General features: G+C 45.3%; 1 protein-coding gene and 1 long non-coding RNA gene across 2 annotated transcripts in view; one reads left to right on the top strand and one right to left on the bottom strand.

Annotated features, from left to right (window-relative positions):
• MYOF (myoferlin) overlaps window positions 1–19,432 on the bottom strand; it is a 147,204-nt gene extending 127,772 nt beyond the window's left edge. The window contains exons 1-2 of the mRNA XM_029920143.1: window positions 19,133–19,432; window positions 663–718 (exon numbers count right to left, since the gene is read on the bottom strand). Of these exons, the coding sequence (XP_029776003.1) occupies window positions 663–718; window positions 19,133–19,220 (144 nt within the window). The 5' untranslated portion in view covers window positions 19,221–19,432. The remainder of the gene's footprint in view (window positions 1–662; window positions 719–19,132) is intronic.
• LOC115285708 lies at window positions 10,632–18,811 on the top strand. The gene is made up of 3 exons (XR_003905665.1): window positions 10,632–10,951; window positions 12,574–12,739; window positions 18,454–18,811. It is a non-coding gene; the product is annotated as an uncharacterized LOC115285708 (long non-coding RNA).
• Window positions 19,433–21,241: the final 1,809 nt, after the last annotated feature.

Consider the following 21,241-nt stretch of genomic DNA (forward strand, 5'->3'; position numbering starts at 1 on the left):
GTCAAGACATCATATCTTATTCATTTATTTACAAATAATAATTCCTTATAAATTATACTTTTTCAAGAAACATTTATTGCTATATCCCAGATGTTAACAGTAATTGCTTCCGGATAGTGGGTCCAAAGGTAAATTTTATTATGTTTATCTAAGGCTTTCAAAATGTCTACATTAAGGATATTCTACTTTATCAACATAAAAAACAGTAAATGTCATTAGTCAGCCAGACACACAAAATGTTACGTGATGCACTCTTGGTTAGTCACATGCAAATACGTTTTTAATATGGAGCTTTCCCTCTGGGACTCTGGAGATGATCCAAGCACCTCCTTGCTCTATAGATGTGACCCAGAGTGCAACATAACTGGACCGAGGTCACTCAGCAAGCTCAAAACTGCTCCTGGCTAGAACATAAGCTTCCCACTCCCTGTGCAGACTCCGCTCACACCACTGCTAGACAGGAGATGTCTTTGTGGTATGTCCCCTTGAACTGTTCTGCTGTCTTCATGGCCACAAAGAGAGATAGAGGGTGGGGGATGTAAGGCGGAGATTCTTCTTTCAAAGAGAAAAGCTAACCTTTGACCGAAGACGGGACAATCAGATGTGCCTTATCCACTGAAACAATGTTTAAAAAACCCAAAAAAAAAAACCAGTGAGGTTACCTCATTCCATACAGGGTTGAGTTCATTGTCAACTTTCTTTGTTTTCTTTTTCTCATCTGCAAATAAAAAAATAGTATCAATTAATTAGAAATATTTCTAGAACATTCATTCATTCAAAGAGTGTTCCCCTGAGGGACAGCCATGTGCTTGCATTTTCCCATTCATCAGCCTAGAGTAACGACTACCTGAGTCAAGGTTTTCCAAACTGAATGGCATTTTTTGACCTAAAACATTTCTCCCATCCCAGGTCTACAAGATGTTAGGGGCTGAGGGACTCAAAATCATGGAAATGCCATGATCCCCTGCTTCTCCCTCACCAATTCCTACAGACCAAGGTTACCCAGGGCCTCTGTGTCTCTAGTTTGCTGCAGAAAGAAGCCAACAGAGCTAACCTTTGACAAACAGGTGTCACCATTTTATAGATGCAGCTACTGAGACTCAAAGGAGCTGAGAAATGGGTCTGAGCTAATACTTGGCATTGGGTCCTATATAACCTGCAATTTTCTCTTTGGAGCCCATGCTGCTTCTGCATGTGGTAAGACCCTACAACTTAAAGACTGAGCTGGATCTCCCTCCCCTATACCAGAGGCCTCGGCACAAAGTAATTTAGTAGATGAACACTTTCTATGACCTGCAAAGAATGTAGGGTTTCCTTTACAACAGTCTCACCTTTTCTGAAGACACAGGTTTTTCTTTCTCTGTGTGTCTGGTATCTTCCTGCATGAATAAATGTTAGTGCAGCTAGTGTTCAAAGTTTCCTTAGAGAAGTCCAAAGGGCAGAGGCATCTGTTGGATCTTTTAAGTCCCCAAATACTCATCAAAATAAAAGCTAGTATTTGAGTACCGAATGTTTTGTAAGCACGAGCTATCTGTTTTCAGGAAAACAACATAAAACAAGTTCTCTACCTGTGTGAATTCTTTACCATTACATAGTACATTCACAATGTTTCTGACACCAGATGTATGGTGGGGGGGGGTCCCCCACCAAGCAATTTTCTGTGACACCAGCTGGGTGTTTTATATTTAACTCAGTGCTGATACTATGCACCTAAAGACAGCATCAGATTCCGCAGGTTAAGGGCTCAGAGGACAACACCTAGTCCACACTGTCACCTTTTGGTTCTGACCTAGCAGGCCATAAACTTGAGGTTCCCATAACCCCCTTACTGGGTTCAGTAATTGGCTAGAGCAGCTCACAGAACTCAGGAAGACAGCTATGCATGTTTACAAGTTTATTAAACAATAGAATAGAGGGTACAGATGAACAGCCAGGTGGAAGCTATATAAGGCAAGGTCCGGGAGGGTCCTGTGCACAGGAGCCTCTGTCCCCATGGACCTGGACTACCTCAGCCTCCTGGTACATGGATGTGTCCATCACACACCTGAACCCCACGCTTCTGGGATTTCTGATGGAGGCTGCCTCACACAGGCAAGATCAATTATTAACCATTTCCAGTCCCTTTCTCCAGTCTAGAGAAGCTGGGAGGAGGTGGGGGCAGAGCCAAAAATGCCTAGCTTCCCATCATGGCTTCGTCTCCCTGGTGACCACTCCCCATCCAGGAGCCATCCAGGAGCCATCTAGGAGCCCACCTAGAGTGACCTCATTAGAATAAAAGATGCTCCTACTCTTATCACTTAGGAATTTATAAGGGTTTTAGCTCAGTGCCATTAAGTGGTGGGGGAAAGGAGCAAAGACCAACATATATATTTTTTTCTCATCTCATAACATCTAATATCTTTAAAAACCCTATGAGATATGTATAATAATTTTCATCCCCCTTTCAGAGCTAAGGAAACTGAGAAGTTAAGTGGCATATTCAAAGTGACCCAGTTCGTGAGTAGCAGGGATAGATTTTAAACCCAGGCAGCCTCACGTTGGTGGCCCCGCAGGGAACCTCTGCCCAGTTACCCTCTGCTGCAATGGAGCAGAGGTAATGGGTTCCGTTCAGCTGAGTGTCATATTGCAAAGGCTCCCAGCACACGCCAGTTGAGGGACTAACCACCTCATTCTTCCAAGACCTCAGCATAGACAAGCCATGAGTCATCACCCTTACTCTGCTAAGCATTAACTTTTCCACTTGAGAGGCTCCCATAGCCCAACCGGCTTCCCTTCTTAAACTTCAGCATGACCCTGCTCATCGGCTCATGCCGAGGCCTGTACTAATGCATTCTAACTGTGGTCTCTCTACGTGGCCTACAGAGCCCCCCCTGCATCTGACTCTGAGATCACCTAGAAGCTGTCCTGTCCCCTCCCACATTTCCATACTGACCCCACTTGCCACTGTGGTCATCTGATGAAAAACCTCTCAATTTTCTTCTCTGGTTGCAACACAAGCAAGTACTTTAGAGAGGAAGAGGGGCCAGGCAAAGTTTAAACTGACAGAATTGGGGGCACCTGGGTGGCTCAGTCGGTTGAGTGTCCGGCTTCGGTTCAGGTTATGATCTCGAGGTTCGTGGGTTTGAGCCCTGGGTCAGGCTCTGTGCTGACAGCTAGCTCAGAGCCTGGAGCCTGCTTCAGATTCTGTATCTCCCTCTCTCTGACCCTCCCCTGCTCATGCTCTCTCTCTCTCTCTCTCTCAAAAATAAATAAAACATTAGAAAAAAGATTTTTAAATAAACTGACAGAATTGGATAAATGGTTTTGTTGCACAATTGGGGCAGCCCCTTCTAAATAACCACCTACAGGTACCAGAAAGTACATTCTTTTTTTTTTTTATGATTATTTATTTTTGAGAGACATAAAGAAAGCACAAGTGTGGGAGGGACAGAGAGAGAGAGAGAGGGAGACACAGAATCTGAAGCATCCTCCAGGCTCTGAGCCATTAGTACAGAGCTCAATGCGGGGCTCAAACCCATTGACCACAAGATCATGACCTGAGCTGAAGTCCAACGCTTAACCAACTGAGCCACCCAGACCCCACCCTGGAAGTACATTCTACTACAGTGTCTCTAAGTCCTTCTGATAGGCCTGCAAGGGTAACATTCTCATTCCCTTTTTATGGACAAAGAACTAAGAGAAGCTGGTTAGCTTGCCTAAGGTCACACAGCAAATAAAAAAAGAGAGTCAGAATCTGCACCTACGTCTCCTTGCTCAAAACCTGAGTGTGTGTTCACTGCCACACCATAGTGCCTCACTGGAAGCTGTCAGAAACAATGGATAAAGAAAAATGCATAAATATAATACGAGTGATGGGCTTGACATCCTGGGCAGTGGCCACAGGAAAGTCCAAGGTCAGGTTTCAGAGTATCCTGAGACTCTCTATTTGCTCCAACACAGAAAATGTGACATCTGTGAGTTTTTCTGAGGGGACAGCTTATTGCCCTCATCTGATTCTCAAATGAGTTCATGACTTTCATAAAAGTTAAAATTCCTGCCTTCAACAAGCATGAAATGGGACCATTAATATGCCTCCAGCTCACCACCACCCTTGCTGCTATAACCAGGCCTGACGGTTGGAGAACTGAGTCAGGACAGAGATACTCTAGACCCTGGGACCACAGCAGAACTTAAAGAGAAAAGATGGGACATTTTAAGAGGCCGCAGCAAGTAAGTAAAGCAAGGAGAAAACAGCAAATTATTAATAAAAATTGGGTACAGGGGCTTGAGGCAGGATGTGGGTCCCTGATGGGTGGTATTGAGGGAAAATCTCAGTCTCTGGGTCCCCCAGATTCCAGGCAGGGAGCTAAGGCAAGGACAGGGCTCCGCAGAGGCTGTGGAGAGAGCCAGTGCCTGCCAAGTTGAGCTGAATCCCAAGCCCAGACACTGGTGTGGGAATCAGTACACAAGAAGGAACGCTGCACTGAGAGATCTTGGTGCTGAGCCTGGTACTACTGATCCCCTCACCTCCCCACAGAAGCAGGACTGTCCCAAAGCAAGCAGTTGGGGGGGGGGGGGTGAAAAGGGAGTGTCGCTTGCTCATTCATTCATCTTCCAATGTTTATTAGGCACCTACCATGTGCTAGGAACTGGGGAAACAGAAGGGTAAAAGATAGTTCTTGGTCTTAAAACGTTCCACAAATGGTGTTCGTTGGCTACAGCACAGAAGAGCCAAATGAATCTTGATGACTGTTTTCAGCAAATAGCAAAAAGCCCACCATGCTCTTGTCTGCTTAATTCTCAGGTTGGAGCTCCCTCCTGTCGGAGGGGGATAATGGGAATAAAGCCTGCCCACATTAGGCAAAGGGACCTTGTAGCCCCGCCCATGGAAAGGGTCCTCTAAGTGAGTTCTTGCACCAACAGTAAAGCATTTCCTCATTCTTCTTTCCAACAAATATTTTTTAATATCACTGGCCAGACACTGAGGTGGACACTGTGGGAGATAAAAAGATACCCAAGATATACTTCTTGTTCTCAGGTGCTCCAGCAGAGAGGTAGATGTGGCCACAGGTGACTAATATAGAAAGGGGGGGCAGTTGCCATCAGAGGGGGTACAAATGAAAAGGGGAGATGATTTCAGGCTGAGAGCACCAGATAAGGCCTCATAGAAGAAGCAGAGGCTGAGCTGGGGATTCAAAGTCAAGGATGAATTGAAAACGTGGAGCTGGGAAGAAAAGGTCACTCCAGGTGGTGCAATAGGGTGAGTGGGTCAGCCACAGAGGAGAGAGAACAGATCATGCTTGGGGCCATTGCACAGCCCATTTGCCTGGAGCCAGGGTGATGTGGAAGGGAGCAGAGGCAAACAGGCCACGTGGGAAGGTTCTGGTCACAGTGTACAGCCACGAAGGCAGAGCAAAGCTTCATTTGGCTGATATAAGTCACTTCGTAAAGAGGGTGTTGGACACTGGGTTTTATAACTTCAAGAGGTTCATAATCCCACAAGAAAAGCCAAGTTGCATAACAACTATTCCAGCACGTGCTTCTGAACACATGATTCTGTTGTGTATTGAGAACAAAGGGAGCCAGACAGATCCCAGCAGGTGCAGGCTGACCAGGACCAGGTGGGACTATTCAAGTGGAACATCAGGCCACTTGCAACACTTGCATTGGTGCCAACGGTGCTACCCGATAGGGGGCGCTCTCTCCTGGACAGGCATGTGCTAAATCCTGCCCATATCATTCCATTTAACTTTCCCAGCAAGCCCATGTATCCTGAATTTGCAGATGAGCAAATGAGCCCAGAATGGTTAAGTAAGCTGCCCAAGATCACAGAGCTAGGAAGAAACACTCTAACTCAGGACTAGTTTAAGTCTATAGCTCATGCATTCAACCGCTGTTCTTCCCATGTCCCTAGTTAGTAAGTAAAGATTACATGACAGCATTGGTTCTAATCCTTCGGGTGAAACCCAGCTTAACCTCTTCTAAAAAAAAAAAGGGTCTAATTATTTATCAGAATGTGTATACATTATATTGTATTGAAAACCTATTAACACATAAAATGTCAGCCAAAAAACAAAGATAAATCTCTCTCTCTCTCTTTTTATTTTAGAGAGACAGAGTGTGTGTGAGTACAAGGGACAGGCAGAGGGAGGATAAGAGAGAATCCCAAGTAGGCTCCACGCTCAGCAAGAAGCTAGACGCAGGGCTCCATCCCCACGATCCTGTGGTCATGACCTGAGTCAAAATTAAGTGTGGGACACTGAGCTGACTGAGCCACCCAGGCACCCCAATAAATTTCTTTCTTACCAGCAGCCAGAGTCAGATATTTATATTATTCAATTATTCAACTCTATCACTTTTTTTAAAGCCTCAGTTGCAGATGCTAAGCATCAGATTAAATTACAGGAAGCTCATTCTCCCTTTTCCACATCACCTACCTCCCCCTGTTCTCATCTCTAATTTTATTAAGATGACAGTTTCCTCCTATGGAAAGGAGTTAAGTCCTTTTGACCCAGAACATAACAACTGATTCAAACGCAGAACACACTCTAGACCATGACTCAAGGCATTCTTTGGGACATTTCCTGTTTTTTGATAAGTCATGCCTGCCTGCTTCTCTCTCAGTTCGCTGAAGGTCACTGTTGCAGTAATTACCCTGCATGCCAGCCTCTGAATACGGTCTCCCCGAGAACTGAGCAAGGGCTCCTTGCCAAATCGCCGCGCCCTCTCGCACAGAACCATTTCCTCTGCTGGGCGCCTACCACACCACATGCTGGACTCTCCCGGATGGGGCGCCACGGGCACCATGACTCCTAAGACTGAACAGCTACAGTTGGGCTGAGAGGGCTGGTTTATTTCGTGTGTCACTGATTGAGGCTATGGTGCCGCTTGTTTGGTCAAACTCTAGTCTAGATGTGACTATGAGGGTATTTTATAGATGTGATTAACATTTACAACCAATTGTCTTTACGTAAAGGAGCTTGCTCTCCATCATGTGGATGTGCCCCATCCTAACAGCTGAAGGCCTTAAAGCAAAAACTGAGGCGTCCGAGGGAAGATGGAATTCTGCCTCACACTGTGGCAGAATCCTGCCCATTTCCAGCCTGCTGGCCTGCCCAGAATCTCAGACTTGCCAGTCCCTATAATCACATGAGCCAATTCCTTAAAATGAGTCTCTCGATCTCTCTCTGTCTACACACACACACACCCTACTGGTTCCATTTGTGTGGAGAGCTCTACTACCATGAGTAACACCGGGTGCCCATGGAAATAATAGCATCTACAATGGTAATACTTTTTCAATACTTCCAAAGACATGCCCTCTCACTGATCCTCATACTCCTTTAGGGCAAAGCGCAGAACTTGGTCCAGCTCTTCTTAATGTTTATTTATTTTTGAGAGAGAGAGAGAGAGAGAGAGAGCATGAACAGGGAAGGGACAGAGAGAGAGAGGGAGACACAGAATCTGCAACAGGCTGCAGGCTCTGAGCTGTCAGCACGGAGCCTGATGCAGGGCTCCAACTCAGAAATGGTGACATCATGACCTAAGCAGAAATCGGATCTTAACTGACTGAGCCACCCAGGTGCCTCAGCTCTTCTGACTGGACTTTCAAATTAGTGAACTCTCCAACTGAGTCTATGAGAGACAGACTCAAACACTGAGGTCAGAGTCTCTCTTGTATACACGGGGGACTTAGACTAGACGATCTCTAAGTCTGCCCCCAGGTCTAGTGGAACATGTGACTCATGAAGTCTCCCTAGCTAGATCGCTGTGTCTTACTGCCATGGCCCCAGGAGAAGTGGGGGTCGGAGGGCATCTACAAGGCTCCTCTTCGTACCTCAGCTCTTTGGTAGGCAAAGCAGATTAACAAGATCTCTAGGTCCAGCCGTGCGTCTGAACTTGACCTCCCATTCAGAAATACTTCTTCATATTCTCTTGGTCCTGGGATGTGGCCACTTTTGTCTTGAGAAACATTCACAGATAAATACAGAGTCACCCACTATTTGGCCTAGAATATCCAAGACCCCCTGAAGCCATCCAACCATGGCTAACAGTTATTAAGTGCTCTGAGCTAGTCACTGTTTCCAGAGCTTTCCATGGAATGTTTCACTAATCTTTACAACTACCCTAAAAGGTAATAATCATCCCCAATTACAAAAGGAGAAGCCAAGACAAGAGAAGTTCAGTAATTTATCAGAGGGCACACAGCTCTTAAGTGGTGGAGCTGGATTCAGACTCTGGCAGACGGAGACGCAGAACAGTTGCCTGAGTTGGAGGATTAAGACCAGACGGTGATTTCTCAAAGGCTGGGACTGTATTTGACGAGTATTGTTATTCCCCTCAGAGTAATTTCTCCGTGATTTGAGTGAATTTGACTTCGTATGTTCATGAATTATTACTAGGGTTGCTTTAATGATTAAGTGAGCAAAGGAATATGAAGCATGGGGCCCAGCACACAGGAAGCACCGAACGAAGGAGCTTTTATTTTGTATTCTGGCACCTGGGCAGCACCCCGGGCTGCCCCCAGGGCTCTCCCAGGCTGTGGAGCCCGCCCTGGAGGGCAGGGCCCCGTGACCAGAAGAAGCACCCAGTGATGCCAGGCACAGCCTTGGTGGAGCAGTTCTCTCACCTGGCTCCATTCCAGACCTCCGAGGCCCATCTGGGGCGGCTGCCAGCCGGCAGCCACTGCTCCTCCCTGGCAGTGAGCCTGGGAGCCACGGGCATCTGGGAGAATTTCCACAATAAGGAAGGGCCAGCAGGAGGGTCCTCCCACCCTCCGGACGCAGAGGGCCCTTGGGGGGGAGCACAGAGACAGGCGGCCCATCCGGGTCTACCTGGCTAAAGGTGGATCTCTGACTTTTTGCTTCCTCACCCTGGCTGCTCTAACTGCTCCAGGATAATGTTGTCAAACGAGGTCTGGGGAAAGGCATTTATTTTGGCCAAACAGCCGCTATGATACAAAGCAAGGCTGTTTGGTACATTTCTGACATAGTCACTGATACCGCTGATAAACAGAAAGGCACAAACAAAAAAACAGGCGGAGTTACTGCTCCGCTTTCTACAGCCTGCACCCCACTGGGCTCCAGGGATGCCCTGACAGGTAGACCAGCCCTGGAATCAAAACCAAATCCTGCCGGGAATTGTGGTGAAGCCCAGGCGATCTGAACAACCCCATACAGAAGCTCCTTCCTAACAGCGGCCCCCAGGGGTGGCTGTGTCCCAGCTCTGCTGTCTGCCAGGGCTGCAGGTGGAGAGGTACCAGGTCGGCCAGGCCCCTGGACTGGCTGTCCCGGTGGAGGACCGAAGCATGTGCCTCTTGGGCTTGTGTGTTTGTTTTGCACATGAGCTCCGGCACTTTAAACACATTCATGTCTAATTCTCACAACAGAGGTATCAGTGTTGCCATTTTAGAGATAAAGAAACTGAGGTTCAGTGATGTGAAGTGACTTGCCCCAGACCACACAGCTGGTCTGCTACATCCCCAAGCCTGCCTCACTTCCAGACCTGTGCTCTTCACCCCCACCGAGGGCTGAGGATGCCAGGTGACCTGCTCCATGTTTTCACCACTTCCCAGCTGTGTGACTTTGAGCCAGGTCTCCAGATCTCTGTATCTACTTTTCTTTATTAATAAATATTGGTACCTAATGCCCAGGAATAATAGCTCCCATTCCTCGGACTCATAGTATGCAGGGCAATCTTCTAAGGGCTCGGTATATGTTACCTGTTACTATTATTTTCCTTTTTTGCGGCACAATAAAATTAAGTAGTTTGTTCAGGGTCATCTGCTAGTAAGAAACAAAGCCAGAATTTGAATGCCGGGGTCCTGGCTCCTAACCTTTTAACCTCTCCTTCCTTTGCCTGGTTATGTTTCTGAGATAATTTTCTAGAATAAAGGCTGGTACTTGGAAAATTCACTTCAGATCCAGCTTGAGGAGATGGAAAGTTCCTAGAGTTTCCGAAGGGCCTCTCAATGCCTGAGTATCCTGTAAAACAGGATGAAGAAGTCCCCTGCATGGCTGTATTGAAGATCAGAGGAGAAAGTGCGAGGGTGTCCAAAACACAGGGCACACTCCTTTGTGTTGGACCAGAATTAGAATCAGAATCATAAACTCCCACCATCAAACACCCTGAGGAGGGGGTCGTTGTCCCCCTGCCCTCCCTGATTCCAGGACATAATGCCAAGAGAAAACGAAAGTCACAGAAAAGAACGTTGAAAATAAGCAGAAAGCACTGCTTCTAGCTGATTTTTTTGCTGAGCCTCAGACCTCGGTGTCCCATGTAAATAATCTCTTTCAATGGAATTTTTGCCATCACCAATGGTTTAATCCACCATCAGGTCTCCTTCCTCTACTGGGGCTAACTTTGACCTCTGGGCTCTTTAGCGAGCCAGGCTGGTTAGTCACCACAGGTATGAGGTGGAGCTGGGGACTGGGAGTGTCTGCGATGGGGATGGAAGTAGACTTAGCCCAGAGACACGCAGAGACAAAGCCAGACACACACACAGCAGTGGGAGCGAACACAGAACAGTCTCAGTGCCCTGGGAGGAGGCCCTTCCTCAAGCTATGTCATACAGGGGACGCCATCACAATGTGTCCAGCACACTGGGACAAACCAGAGGAGCCCCAGACAAAATCTCTGAGGTCAGAGGTGTCAGGCCCAAAGGTACCATGTCCCAGGCCCTGCTACTGCTCTGGCTCCATGCGCCGAGGGCTGACTCTATCCAAGGCAATACAATGGGAAGGTGATAGCATCTGGATGCCAATCAGAGGGGTCTGAGCCCTGAGCCTCTGCGCATTACCCCAGGGTGGGCTGTACACTTGGCCAAGACCCAGCCTCCCACACGGGGGTGTTCCTGTCTCAGCAGTGGACATGTGCGTGGAACCTGCTCTGGGACCTTGACCAAGCCCCGTGCCCTCCTCAAACCCCTAAAAAGAGGGACTTCAACTGTAAAAAGAGGAAGTTCATTTTTTCGGTAAGAATTAAGTGAATAAATATACATGAAGCACTTGGTGCACTTACTAGCTCTCATCATCATTATAACCTGCAAATAATGAAAAAAAAATTAACTTTCTGGGAGTTTAAACGCCCTGAACTCTGAATTCATAGACTTCTGGCTGGATTTACAGCTGCACCAGGAGCTGCGTGCGGTCAGGGGCAAGTCTGGCTAGTTCCTGATCCCACCTGCATTGCTGAGCGCACAGCCCAACAGAGTACACTCTTGATCAATATTTGTTGAATGAATTTATGTTTGAGAGAAGCAGTAAGGAGACACAACAGCAAAAGAGAGAAGGGAGGGGAATAGGAACTCTCTAGGCAGTGATTTCCAACCACGAGGTTGGAATTTTTATTTTTTGATAAGGAAAGAGAGAAAGAAAAAATTTTTTAAAAATTTATAAGTTGTGCTGCTGGGATGTAAAAGGTAATAAACCAGAGAACGGAGGTGAGGTAGAGGAGACTCCCCTTCCACTCAAATATTAGATAAAAAATTTTTTTAATGTTTATTTTTGAGAGAAACAGAGCACAAGCAGGGGAGGAGCAGAGAGAGAGGGAGACACAGAATCCCAAGCAGGATTCAGGTTCTGAGCTGTCAGCAAGGAGCCTGACTCAGGGCTCAAACCCATCCACTGTGGAATCATGACCTGGGCCGAAGTCATGCGCTTAACCGACTGAGGTTAAGGTGCCCCTAAAATATTAGATTTTTAATACTTTCCATGTAATATGCTAGAGTTTTACTCTCCACTAATAGAATGGCTCCGACTTGATGATCAGAGGAACTGATTCACTGCTAAGCTATGTCTGCTCTGAGCTTCTGAGTCACAGCAAGCCATAAAGGCTTTCATTACCTTGTGGAAACTCACCCCAAGAGGGCTGGGGTTTACTTTTCTTCTTTTTTTTGTAAAATTCTTGTGTTCTGGGTACACATTCTTCCTCTTTCAGGCTGGGTCCAAATAATCCCCACACATTGAACAACGCAATGCATTCAAAATGGAAAGGAAGCATTTCTCACGTGACTTGGTTGTGTAAGGAACAGGTTGTGTGTTATCTCTTTACCCATGCTGACCTCAGGGAATGCACCCTGGAGACTCTGGAATCAGATAGTCCTGAGTTGAATCCTGGCTGGCCTCTGCTTCAGGTTCCCCATGTGTAAAATGAAGATGATAATAAGACTTAGTTCCTTAAAATGCCACGAGGATTAAGTAAGATAATACACACAAGTGTGGCATGGGATAAGAATTTAATAAATGGTGGTGGCGATGTAGCAAGTGGTTGGTATTCAGGCCATCTGCCCTCCCCACCATTCTAGAATTTCTGAAGACCTAAGTAGCAAGAAACACTTAACAGCACTTTCTACTAAGCGCTTTCCTTTAATCGTGCTAATCCTCACAACTACCCTCCGAAGTGGGGACTGTTAGCTGTCCAGTATGTAGATGGGACAACTGAGGTTCAGAGACACTGGGCAGCGTGAGTGACAAGAAGTCCGCGGCCCCTCACCGCTGAGACTGTCATCCACTATCTGTGCTGTGCAATGACCACATGTGGCTGTGTGCATCTAGATCAATGAAAATTAAATGATTAAACATTCAATTCCTCAAGTCACAGGGGCCACATTTCAGTGACGGGCAGCCATATGTGGTTCGCAGCTACCGTAACACACCAGGCGGATCTCGAACGTCTCCACCATTCCAGAATGTTTCGGTAGACAGCTCTGCTCTCAGGAATTGAGCCCACCAATAAGTGACTGCCGAAGGAAGTAAATACAGTGAGTAAAGCTCTTATTTTATTTTCACCAAACTGACTCATTGTTTCAACCAAATATGAGCCCAACCTAGACCTCTTTTCTAGATTTGTAGCTTCACCTTGTAAAAGGTGGGTTCAAGCCCCGTGTTGGGCTCTGTGCTGACAGCTCAGAGCCTGGAGCCTGTCTTCAGATTCTGTATCTCCCTCTCTCTCTGACCCTCTCTGCTCACGCTCTCTCTCTCTCTGTCCCTCAAAAATAAATAAAAAACATAAAAAAAGAAGAAAAAATTCTGACACCTTCTACAACATGGATAAACCCTGAGGACATTACACCAAGTGAAATAAGCCAGTCACAAAAAATAAACAATTTCACTCAAATGTGGTACCTAGATAGTCAAATTCACAGAGACAGAAAATAGAATGATGGTTGCTAGGGGCTGGGGGGAGGGGGAATGACGAATTATCATGTAACGAGTACCACAGAGTTTCAGTTTGGGAAGATGAAAACGTCTGGGGACAGAAGACGGTGATGACAGTATGACAGTATGACAATGTGAATGTACTTAATGCTATTCAACTGGACCCTCACAATGGTCAAAACGGTAACGTTTATGCTATATACATTGAACCACAATTTAAGCAATAGCAAAGAACCTATCATGGGCCCCGTCAAGAAGTCACAATGTGCTTTCACAGACGAATCAAACATTGGCTCTGCCTTCAAACTGCTTGTGCGCCACAGCTACTGGGCATCCCATTTAGTCCTCTAAGCTCGGCCACCTCTCATATCTACCAGGGTTTTGTATTGCCCCCCTCCCCAGCAACGGGGTAAAGAGGGAGCAGAAAAAAGGGGAGGAAGTGAGTGTTTGCCACATAACTAGAGCTGGCTCCTAACTTACAATGGTACAACTCAATTTTCCAACTTTATGAAGGTGCAGCAGTGACACACATTCAGTAGAAACGTACTTTGAAGTTTGAGTTTGGACATGTCCAGGGCTAGCACTATGCAGTATGATACTCTCACGGTGCCGGGCAGGGGCAGCAAGCCGCAGTTGACCGTCACCTACCCGATCACATGGGGAAACAACTGATACATTTACAACCATTCTGCACCCATACAGCCATTCTGCTTTTCACTTTCGGTACAGTATTCAGTGATTATATGACACACTCAACTCTGTGTTATAAAACAGGCCTCGTGTTAGATGATTTTGTCTAGATGATTAACACTAATGTAGGTGCTCTGAGTATGTTCAAGGTAGGCTCTGCTAAGCTATGACATATGGCCATTTGTAGGAAAGTGGATGGACCTTGAGGGTGTCATGCTGAGCGAAATAAGTCAGGCAGAGAAGGACAGAAACCATATGTGTGCACTCATAGGTCTAGCAGGAAAACAGGAGAGACCTAATGGAGAACCAAGGGGAGCGGAGGAGGGAGAGAGAGTTGGGGAGAGAGAGGGATGCAAAACTTGAGAGATTATTGAATGCTGAGAATGAACTGAGGGTTGAGGGGGAAGGGGGAGGGGGGGAAAGAGGTGGTGGTGATGGTGGAGGGCACTTAAGGGGAAGAGCACTGGGTGTTGTATGGAAAACAATTTGACAATAAAATATTATGGAAAAAAATAAATAAAGGGGTTTGTGGCTTTATAAATGACTGCGAGCCTGTAACATGTGCCTTTAGGAAGTATACCTCTGAGCGTTTCCATGCTTCATTCAGTAGAGTGGGGACACTTAGGCGGTGACTCTCCAAGTTCTGTATCCCCGGAAGTGAGGGAAATGACTCAGTAAATTAAACACTTCTGCTTTCCTGAGTGTTTAGTAAATGCAGGACAGTGGCTCCATGGGAGGACCAGTATGGAATGACTGTCACTTGAGCCCTGACTAGTCCTATGGTGTATCTGGGTAAACTGAGTCACCGCATGGGCCGCTCACCAGGTGCCGTCACAGATGACAGTGAGTGAGAACCACTGGATCTTTTTTCATCATGCTTCATCCTTCTTAAATGGAATTTCATTTTCCTTTTCTGCTTATTTAAAAGGTTAGTTTTGAATATTTAACTGTAAATTCTCAAATAGCAAAATACTTCTTGCTAAAAATAGTCAGAAATTCTCTGTCGCACAAATCACAGCCTCGGGGGATCTCTACAGATCTACTTCTCTTCAAATAAGCCATTCAAACTATTTTTCAAATGAGAAAAGAAAAGGATTCTTAGAGGGGCCAAGTGGTCTCCTAAAGACCATAAAGTTGATAAGCTCTTTGAAAGGAGTTCCTAGAAATATCAAGGATTTCACTCCAAAAACGTGTACAAATGAAATAACAAGTACCTGGAAAAATACGTAATAATAGGACAATTATGTGGTGACCATCTGGATAATAGCAGAGCCATTTCACAAGGCAGTGATCTACACAAGACCAGAAGAGAAAATTCTAGCTGATTGAATGGACAATATCACAAGGCGGGAAGGGGAAAAATGCTACAGTTGCAACAATGACGCTCCCTAGAGCTGGATGTTTCTTATGAATGCATGGTGGCCATATTGGAAACGCACAGCGATAGAAAGGACTGCAAGAAACTTTCCTCTCAATCAATCTATTGCTGAGAGATTTAACAGCAAAGCAAGAGATAAGCCAAAGGGAAAATGGAAATCCATGGCAATAACCTGCAAAAGTGTCTGTAAAAGAAAAAAAGAAAGGGGTGCCTGGCTGACTCCATTGGTTAAGTGTCTGACTCTTGATTTCCGCTCAGGTCATGATTTCACAGTTCGTGGATTTGAGTCCCCGCATCAGGTTCTGGGCTGACAGCGTGGAGCCCGCTTGGGATTCTCTGTTTCTCTCTCTCTCTGACTCTCTCCCACCTCAAAAATAAATAAATATTTTAAAAGGTAAAAGAAAAAAAAAACCCAAACCCATAACATAAAAGGCAACTACAAAAAGAGAATCTTGTCCTTCAGTAATGCACACAGTCACACAGATGTGCACTGTTAAGAACGTCCATTGCAGCAAGACCACTGTTAACAGGGAGATGTTGGAACAAGTTATATGTCTATAGCAGAAAGTCAAGAAGAATTCAAATCAAACTGTTCGAAGTAGTTACTCCTAGGTAGTAAGAGTGGCGGGAGAGAAAGAATACGAAGAACGTGGCAAGAATTTTTACTTTCAAGTTGTGCAATCCCTTCTGGATTGTTTGTTGTGTTTTTACATTGCACTATTTTTTGTGATAAAATGTTTTAAATATTTAAAAAAATTTTTAAACCTGTTATGTTTGGGGAGAATCACAAAGTCTTGGAGTTGAGAGAAGCCACAGGCATCTGTCTAATCTAATCTCAGCCAGATTCAGCTTCATAGCCTGGCTCTCGGCATGAAACTCAAGAGGGAATGGCCACTTCTGATTTGCAGGCACTCTGGCCTTAAGATTCAGAGCCAGTTTACAGAAGCTGGTGCACCCCAAGGATGTGAAAAATCAAATAGGCTTTATGGTTTTCATAATCTACTCCTGCACTGCAAAATATCAACGACATCTCAGTGGGGGCTCCAGGAACTTCCAAATCCTCCCAGTTCACACCAGGTCCTAAGAAGTTCGGTAGTCAACCTCAGAAGAGGAGCAAACACCACAGACTGAGGTCAACACTAAACCCGTTGCTTGTCAGTGCAGCACATTGCCTACTAGAGTGTAACTAGTCTCACAGAACCTCAGTGTCTATACAGTCATGGCCATGGACCCCCATCACTTGGACATTCTAACATCTTGAAGTTTGAGGAGAGTTGCCTTTTGCCCTGACCTTGCTATTTGATGTACTCAACAGTCGGAATTTTACACATTTCAGTAAGCACAGGGGCTTTCTTTGATCTTCTCTTAGGGCCTTTGACATCTCACTGTCTGCACTCTACCCCTCCACACCACGCTGGGAAGCATCGGGCTCCTTTCCTTCTGATGGACACCTCATTGTAATAAGCATCCTTAGTCCCGCCAGCACTTACAGGTAATTACACACAGTGCTCAAAATTGGGAGGCACACCTGTGAGGGCTTTGCCATCCCAGTGTTTTCAATCTGTTACCATACCTAACGCTCTGCCTTCCACATCTTGTGGAGCACGGGTATTCAATACATGGAACTATAAAATGATAGAATTTTACAGCCAGAAGGAACCTCCAGGAGATCAGTTCTTATCATTCCACAGCTGAGAAAGTTGAAGCCCAAGTAGTTAAATTTAGGTCATTCCGGAAATATCAGCCAGAGTCCGGGAGTTCAGAGTTTCTGCTGTCAGGTTGCTGGTCAGATGAATGACTGACTGACTTTCCCACTTAATTTGCACAACCAAAGCTAACTGGAAAAGAGACTCAAGTTAAATGATCTAATAAATATAATTGCTTGGAGAGACTATATTTGCCCAATTTAACTGAAGTTTTCCACTTTCAACTAAGTGCTTATGTTGATAGTTTCAGGCATATTTTTAGTCACTTAAAAGTTTGGACCAATGCATATATCTTCCAGATAAAATACAAGTCAGATGTTAATAGTGTCAAACTCCAATTTCTCTATCATCTATATGACTTGCCTCAAATAATGACATCACCAGGCTGAACCCAATATATTTTTATGTGTCTTTACATGTCAATAAAGGTTACAAACTTTTCATGTTATGTTCCAATTATGCAATTACTTCAAAGAAAAACAAAAGACTTAAGAACTACTGAACATTGTTATAACATGATAAGTGAACCCTGTTATAACATGATTATGTGATATTCACTAAATAGATTCTAAACCAGGCTGTCTTTTAAGAATTGAACTTTTGGGACACTTGGATGCCTCAGCCCATTGAGCGTTCCACCTCAGCTCAGGTCATGATCTCATGGCTCCTGAGTTTAAGCCCTGTACCAGGCTCCGTGCTAACAGCTCAGAGCCTGGAGCCTGCTTCGAATTCTGTGTCTTCCTCTCTCTCTAGCCCTCCCCTGCTCACGCTAAGCCTCTGACTTTGGCTCAGGTCAGATCTCACATTCATGGGTTCAAGCCCCGCATCAGGCTCTGTGCTGACTGCTAGCTCAGAGCCTGGAGCCTGCTTCTGGTTCTGTGTCTCCTCTCTCTGCCCCTCCCTCTCTCATGTTCTGTCTCTCTCTGTATCAAAAATAAATAAAACATTAAAAAAAAAGAATAAACATTAAAAAATTAACTAATAAAAAAAGAATTGAAATTTGCCCTCAGAATCTTTTTTGTGTTTTTGTTTTTTACTAAATAACCATTGACAGCTTTGGGTTTCATTTAATTTTCTTGCTCATCCTAGTGGAGACAGGTTTGAAAAGAGAAATACATAAAATAGATGAAAGAAAAGAGAAAGGCATAGATAAATCAGAAACTGGAAGGGAGAAGTAGTTGGTTCTTGGAGGAAGAGAGAAATGTACGAGGTGTGGTCAGAGGCGTGGTCAGGAACCCTGTGCCCATCAAGCCTCCCCTTCCCTCTGTCCTCCTTTCTGTCTCTCATCCCTCCTGCCAAGAAGTGGGTTGGATATCTTACCAGTGACCTTGGACGAACAGAAAATGATAAAGCTCCTAAACTCAGATTTAGACACATCACCCCAGCCCAACCTGGAATCACTTACAATGCCTAGGAGCAAATCATCACACTAGCCACTCCTATCCTCTTCTGCTGCAATTCAATGTCATAAAAAATAACCTTTTGGTATTACAGTAGGCCTTTTAAAGTTTATCTAATCTAAACCCTCCTTGCTGTTTTACAGAAAAGAGAACTGGCATCCAGAGAAATGAGGTCACTTGCTCAAGGTTATTCACCAAGAGCAAAGCAGATGCCCAAACTACAGACTTGCTTTGTTCAGAGCTATTTCCTCTATGAGCAATTTAAAAGCTATGGAACCCACACTCTCCAAGATTGGAGAGATGAAGAACAATTACAAAACGGCACAAAACAACATGAAAACAAACTAATCCAAAATAATTTCACTCCACCTCCTAAAAGCCAAGGGACAAAGTAGCAGCAAGTGGGCTGTTGTGTAGAAAATTGTACCTGAAAGGACTTAATGGCACTTTTTCCTCTGTCACCCATTTCTTGAAAGCAGAGACAATAAAAAATGCACACAAGACTGCTCAAACGTACTTGGAACCAACACACGCCTTTGTGAGATTTAAAACTCCGGGATTAACAAATACATATTTCCTTACACACGGGCCTACAGAAATCACATTATTAGAATTAAAACATCTGGTCATTCAAGGAGTCTCAAAACCCTGGAGAAAATGAAATGCCTTCCACAGAAGTCGGTCCTCTGCTCACCTCCGCAGGTAGCAATCTACCTTAAAGTCAGAGAGGCTTTTTTATACCCGCAGCCTGTCAAAGAACGTGCCCCACGAAACTAACATTCCAAAGCAGGACCTGAGAAATAGAAGAAAACTCTTCCTTACCCTTGAAAATAACAGAGACAATAGGATCCGGTTTCCCAAATTTCGTTTTAGGGATATTGCTGGCAGACTCCACAATCACGCGAAGCATGGCTCTTCGTGGGCAGAAAGCGCGCGCCAGCGAACCGAGCTAGGCGGAGAGTGCGCTGGGGCTGCGCGCCGCGCCGCGGGGGAAGGCGGACTTCTCCAGTCCCCGCGCTGGCTGGGGGGCGGGGGAGGCGAATGGGTGGATCTCTGACGGATTGTGTACTGAAGGCGACGTGTAAGCCGACACCCAACCTCCCGGGGCCCCCGCAGGGCCGCAGGCACCCGCTCATGAATTTGGGAAATGTGGAAGTGAAAAGGGCGAAACCTCAACTAAAAATAATTATGTGCAACAAATGAAACCGACGTGGATTGGCGCTAATAAATGCGGCCAGGTGGGGGGACTCCCACGACGCTGCTGACTTTTAGCAAAAATTTGTGAAGTCGAAATTATTGGTTTTCCATAGCATCCCGTTCATTCTTTACTGCGCTTCGTGAAGTTTTCAAACTTCACTTAGTCTTTTCCTTTTTAAGTTTACTTTTGCAGTTTCTTCTCTCGTGCTGTTGAACACACCCACTCAGCAATCGCTTAGAGGAAGGTTAAAAAAAAAAAAATCAGTTAAAGGGTGCCCCCTGTTGGAATGCAGAGGAATAACTGAGTTTGTTCCAAGTAAACCCAATCCGGAGGCAGTAATAAGGGTCTGCAAAATTGGTGTAGTGGAAGCTGATCTTTTGCTTTACAAAAGCATTCGGCTTAGGATTTCTTAAAAAAAAAAAAAAGCTGAGCTCTTAAGTTTTCCTGGTCTGTCAAAAGCTGCTAACAGTCTTCAGTGGAATGGAGAAGTGGCTCTCCACTCTTTTCCCCGCTAACCCCCAGCAGTGTCTTCCATTCCTTTGCTAAAGAAAAAAAAATTCACTGGTTCTTGTTAAAGCATAGTATGGCTTTATTCAAGAGAATTGGGCCATCGCAATAGGTATAGGGACTACTGCAATGGGATTTTGCAGTGGAGGAGAGAGATTGGACTCAACCCTGAGTACAGCAAGGCAAGTGGGAATTTATAGTCAGGGAGGGGGCCAATCAGGGTGGGGGCCAGAATGGAAAGTTACTAGGAAGAAACATCAGAGGGAAAGGGGGTTCTGGTTAAACAGACCTGACAGGATTCTTGTTGACGGTAGGTCAGGATGGCCAGATATCAGCTGGGTGATGGGAGAGAATGAGAAACCGCATCAGATGTCAAGAGGATCAGATATGGAAGGTGGGGAGTTCTGGTTAAACTGACTTTTACGAGGAAGTGCACAGATGGGCCCACGGGAAGGTTCAGAGGAGCCTGACTACAGTTTGCCAAATAAAACACTTTGTGACCCTGAGGGTGTCTTGGCGGGGTAACCTAGAAGATGCCTGGGGTTAGTAGCCAGCCAGACCTGAGTATGGGTCCCTGCTTCACCACTTTTGAGTTATGTCACCTTACAAGTTTCTAACTCCCTCTCTTCTGCAGTTATCTAATCTGAGGTAAAGTTGTGATAAGATAAAGGTCTCCGTACGGGGTTCTGGGACAGAGCATGCACTCAGTCACACACGTACAGAACCAGAAGTTCATGCTTGAACGTGATTTCATAGCATTTCCCATAAAGCAAGTTGGCTTTAAATCACTGTGTTTCAGAAGAAAAGGCTAAGAACTTAGGGTGAAGAAACACAGGGTTTCCTTCTGTTTTTGAACATACAACCAAGAAGACCATTTGTAAGCAAATGCTTCAAGTGCATTGAAAGAGCATGGTTTATCTACAGGAGTTCTATCTCAGCGAGTTTCTCGATGGCTTATACAAACCACCAGTGAACCAATGCTCTACACATTATTGACCAGATGGACCATATTAGACTAAATATATTTAGACACAGACTAAACAGACTATATTTTGGTGGAATGTAAGCAAAATTACGTTTATTTTGCTTGGTTGGTTTTTATATCTCCTTTTCATTGTGGAATATATTTATAGAAAAAATTCTATGTCCCATAGGACAGAAATGTGACAGTTTAACAAATGAGTATCCAGGGCAAGATAGGGAACATTGCCAACACTCCAGGAGCC

Source organism: Suricata suricatta, chromosome 2, assembly GCF_006229205.1.
Source record: "Suricata suricatta isolate VVHF042 chromosome 2, meerkat_22Aug2017_6uvM2_HiC, whole genome shotgun sequence".
NCBI classification, from domain to species: domain Eukaryota; kingdom Metazoa; phylum Chordata; class Mammalia; order Carnivora; family Herpestidae; genus Suricata; species Suricata suricatta.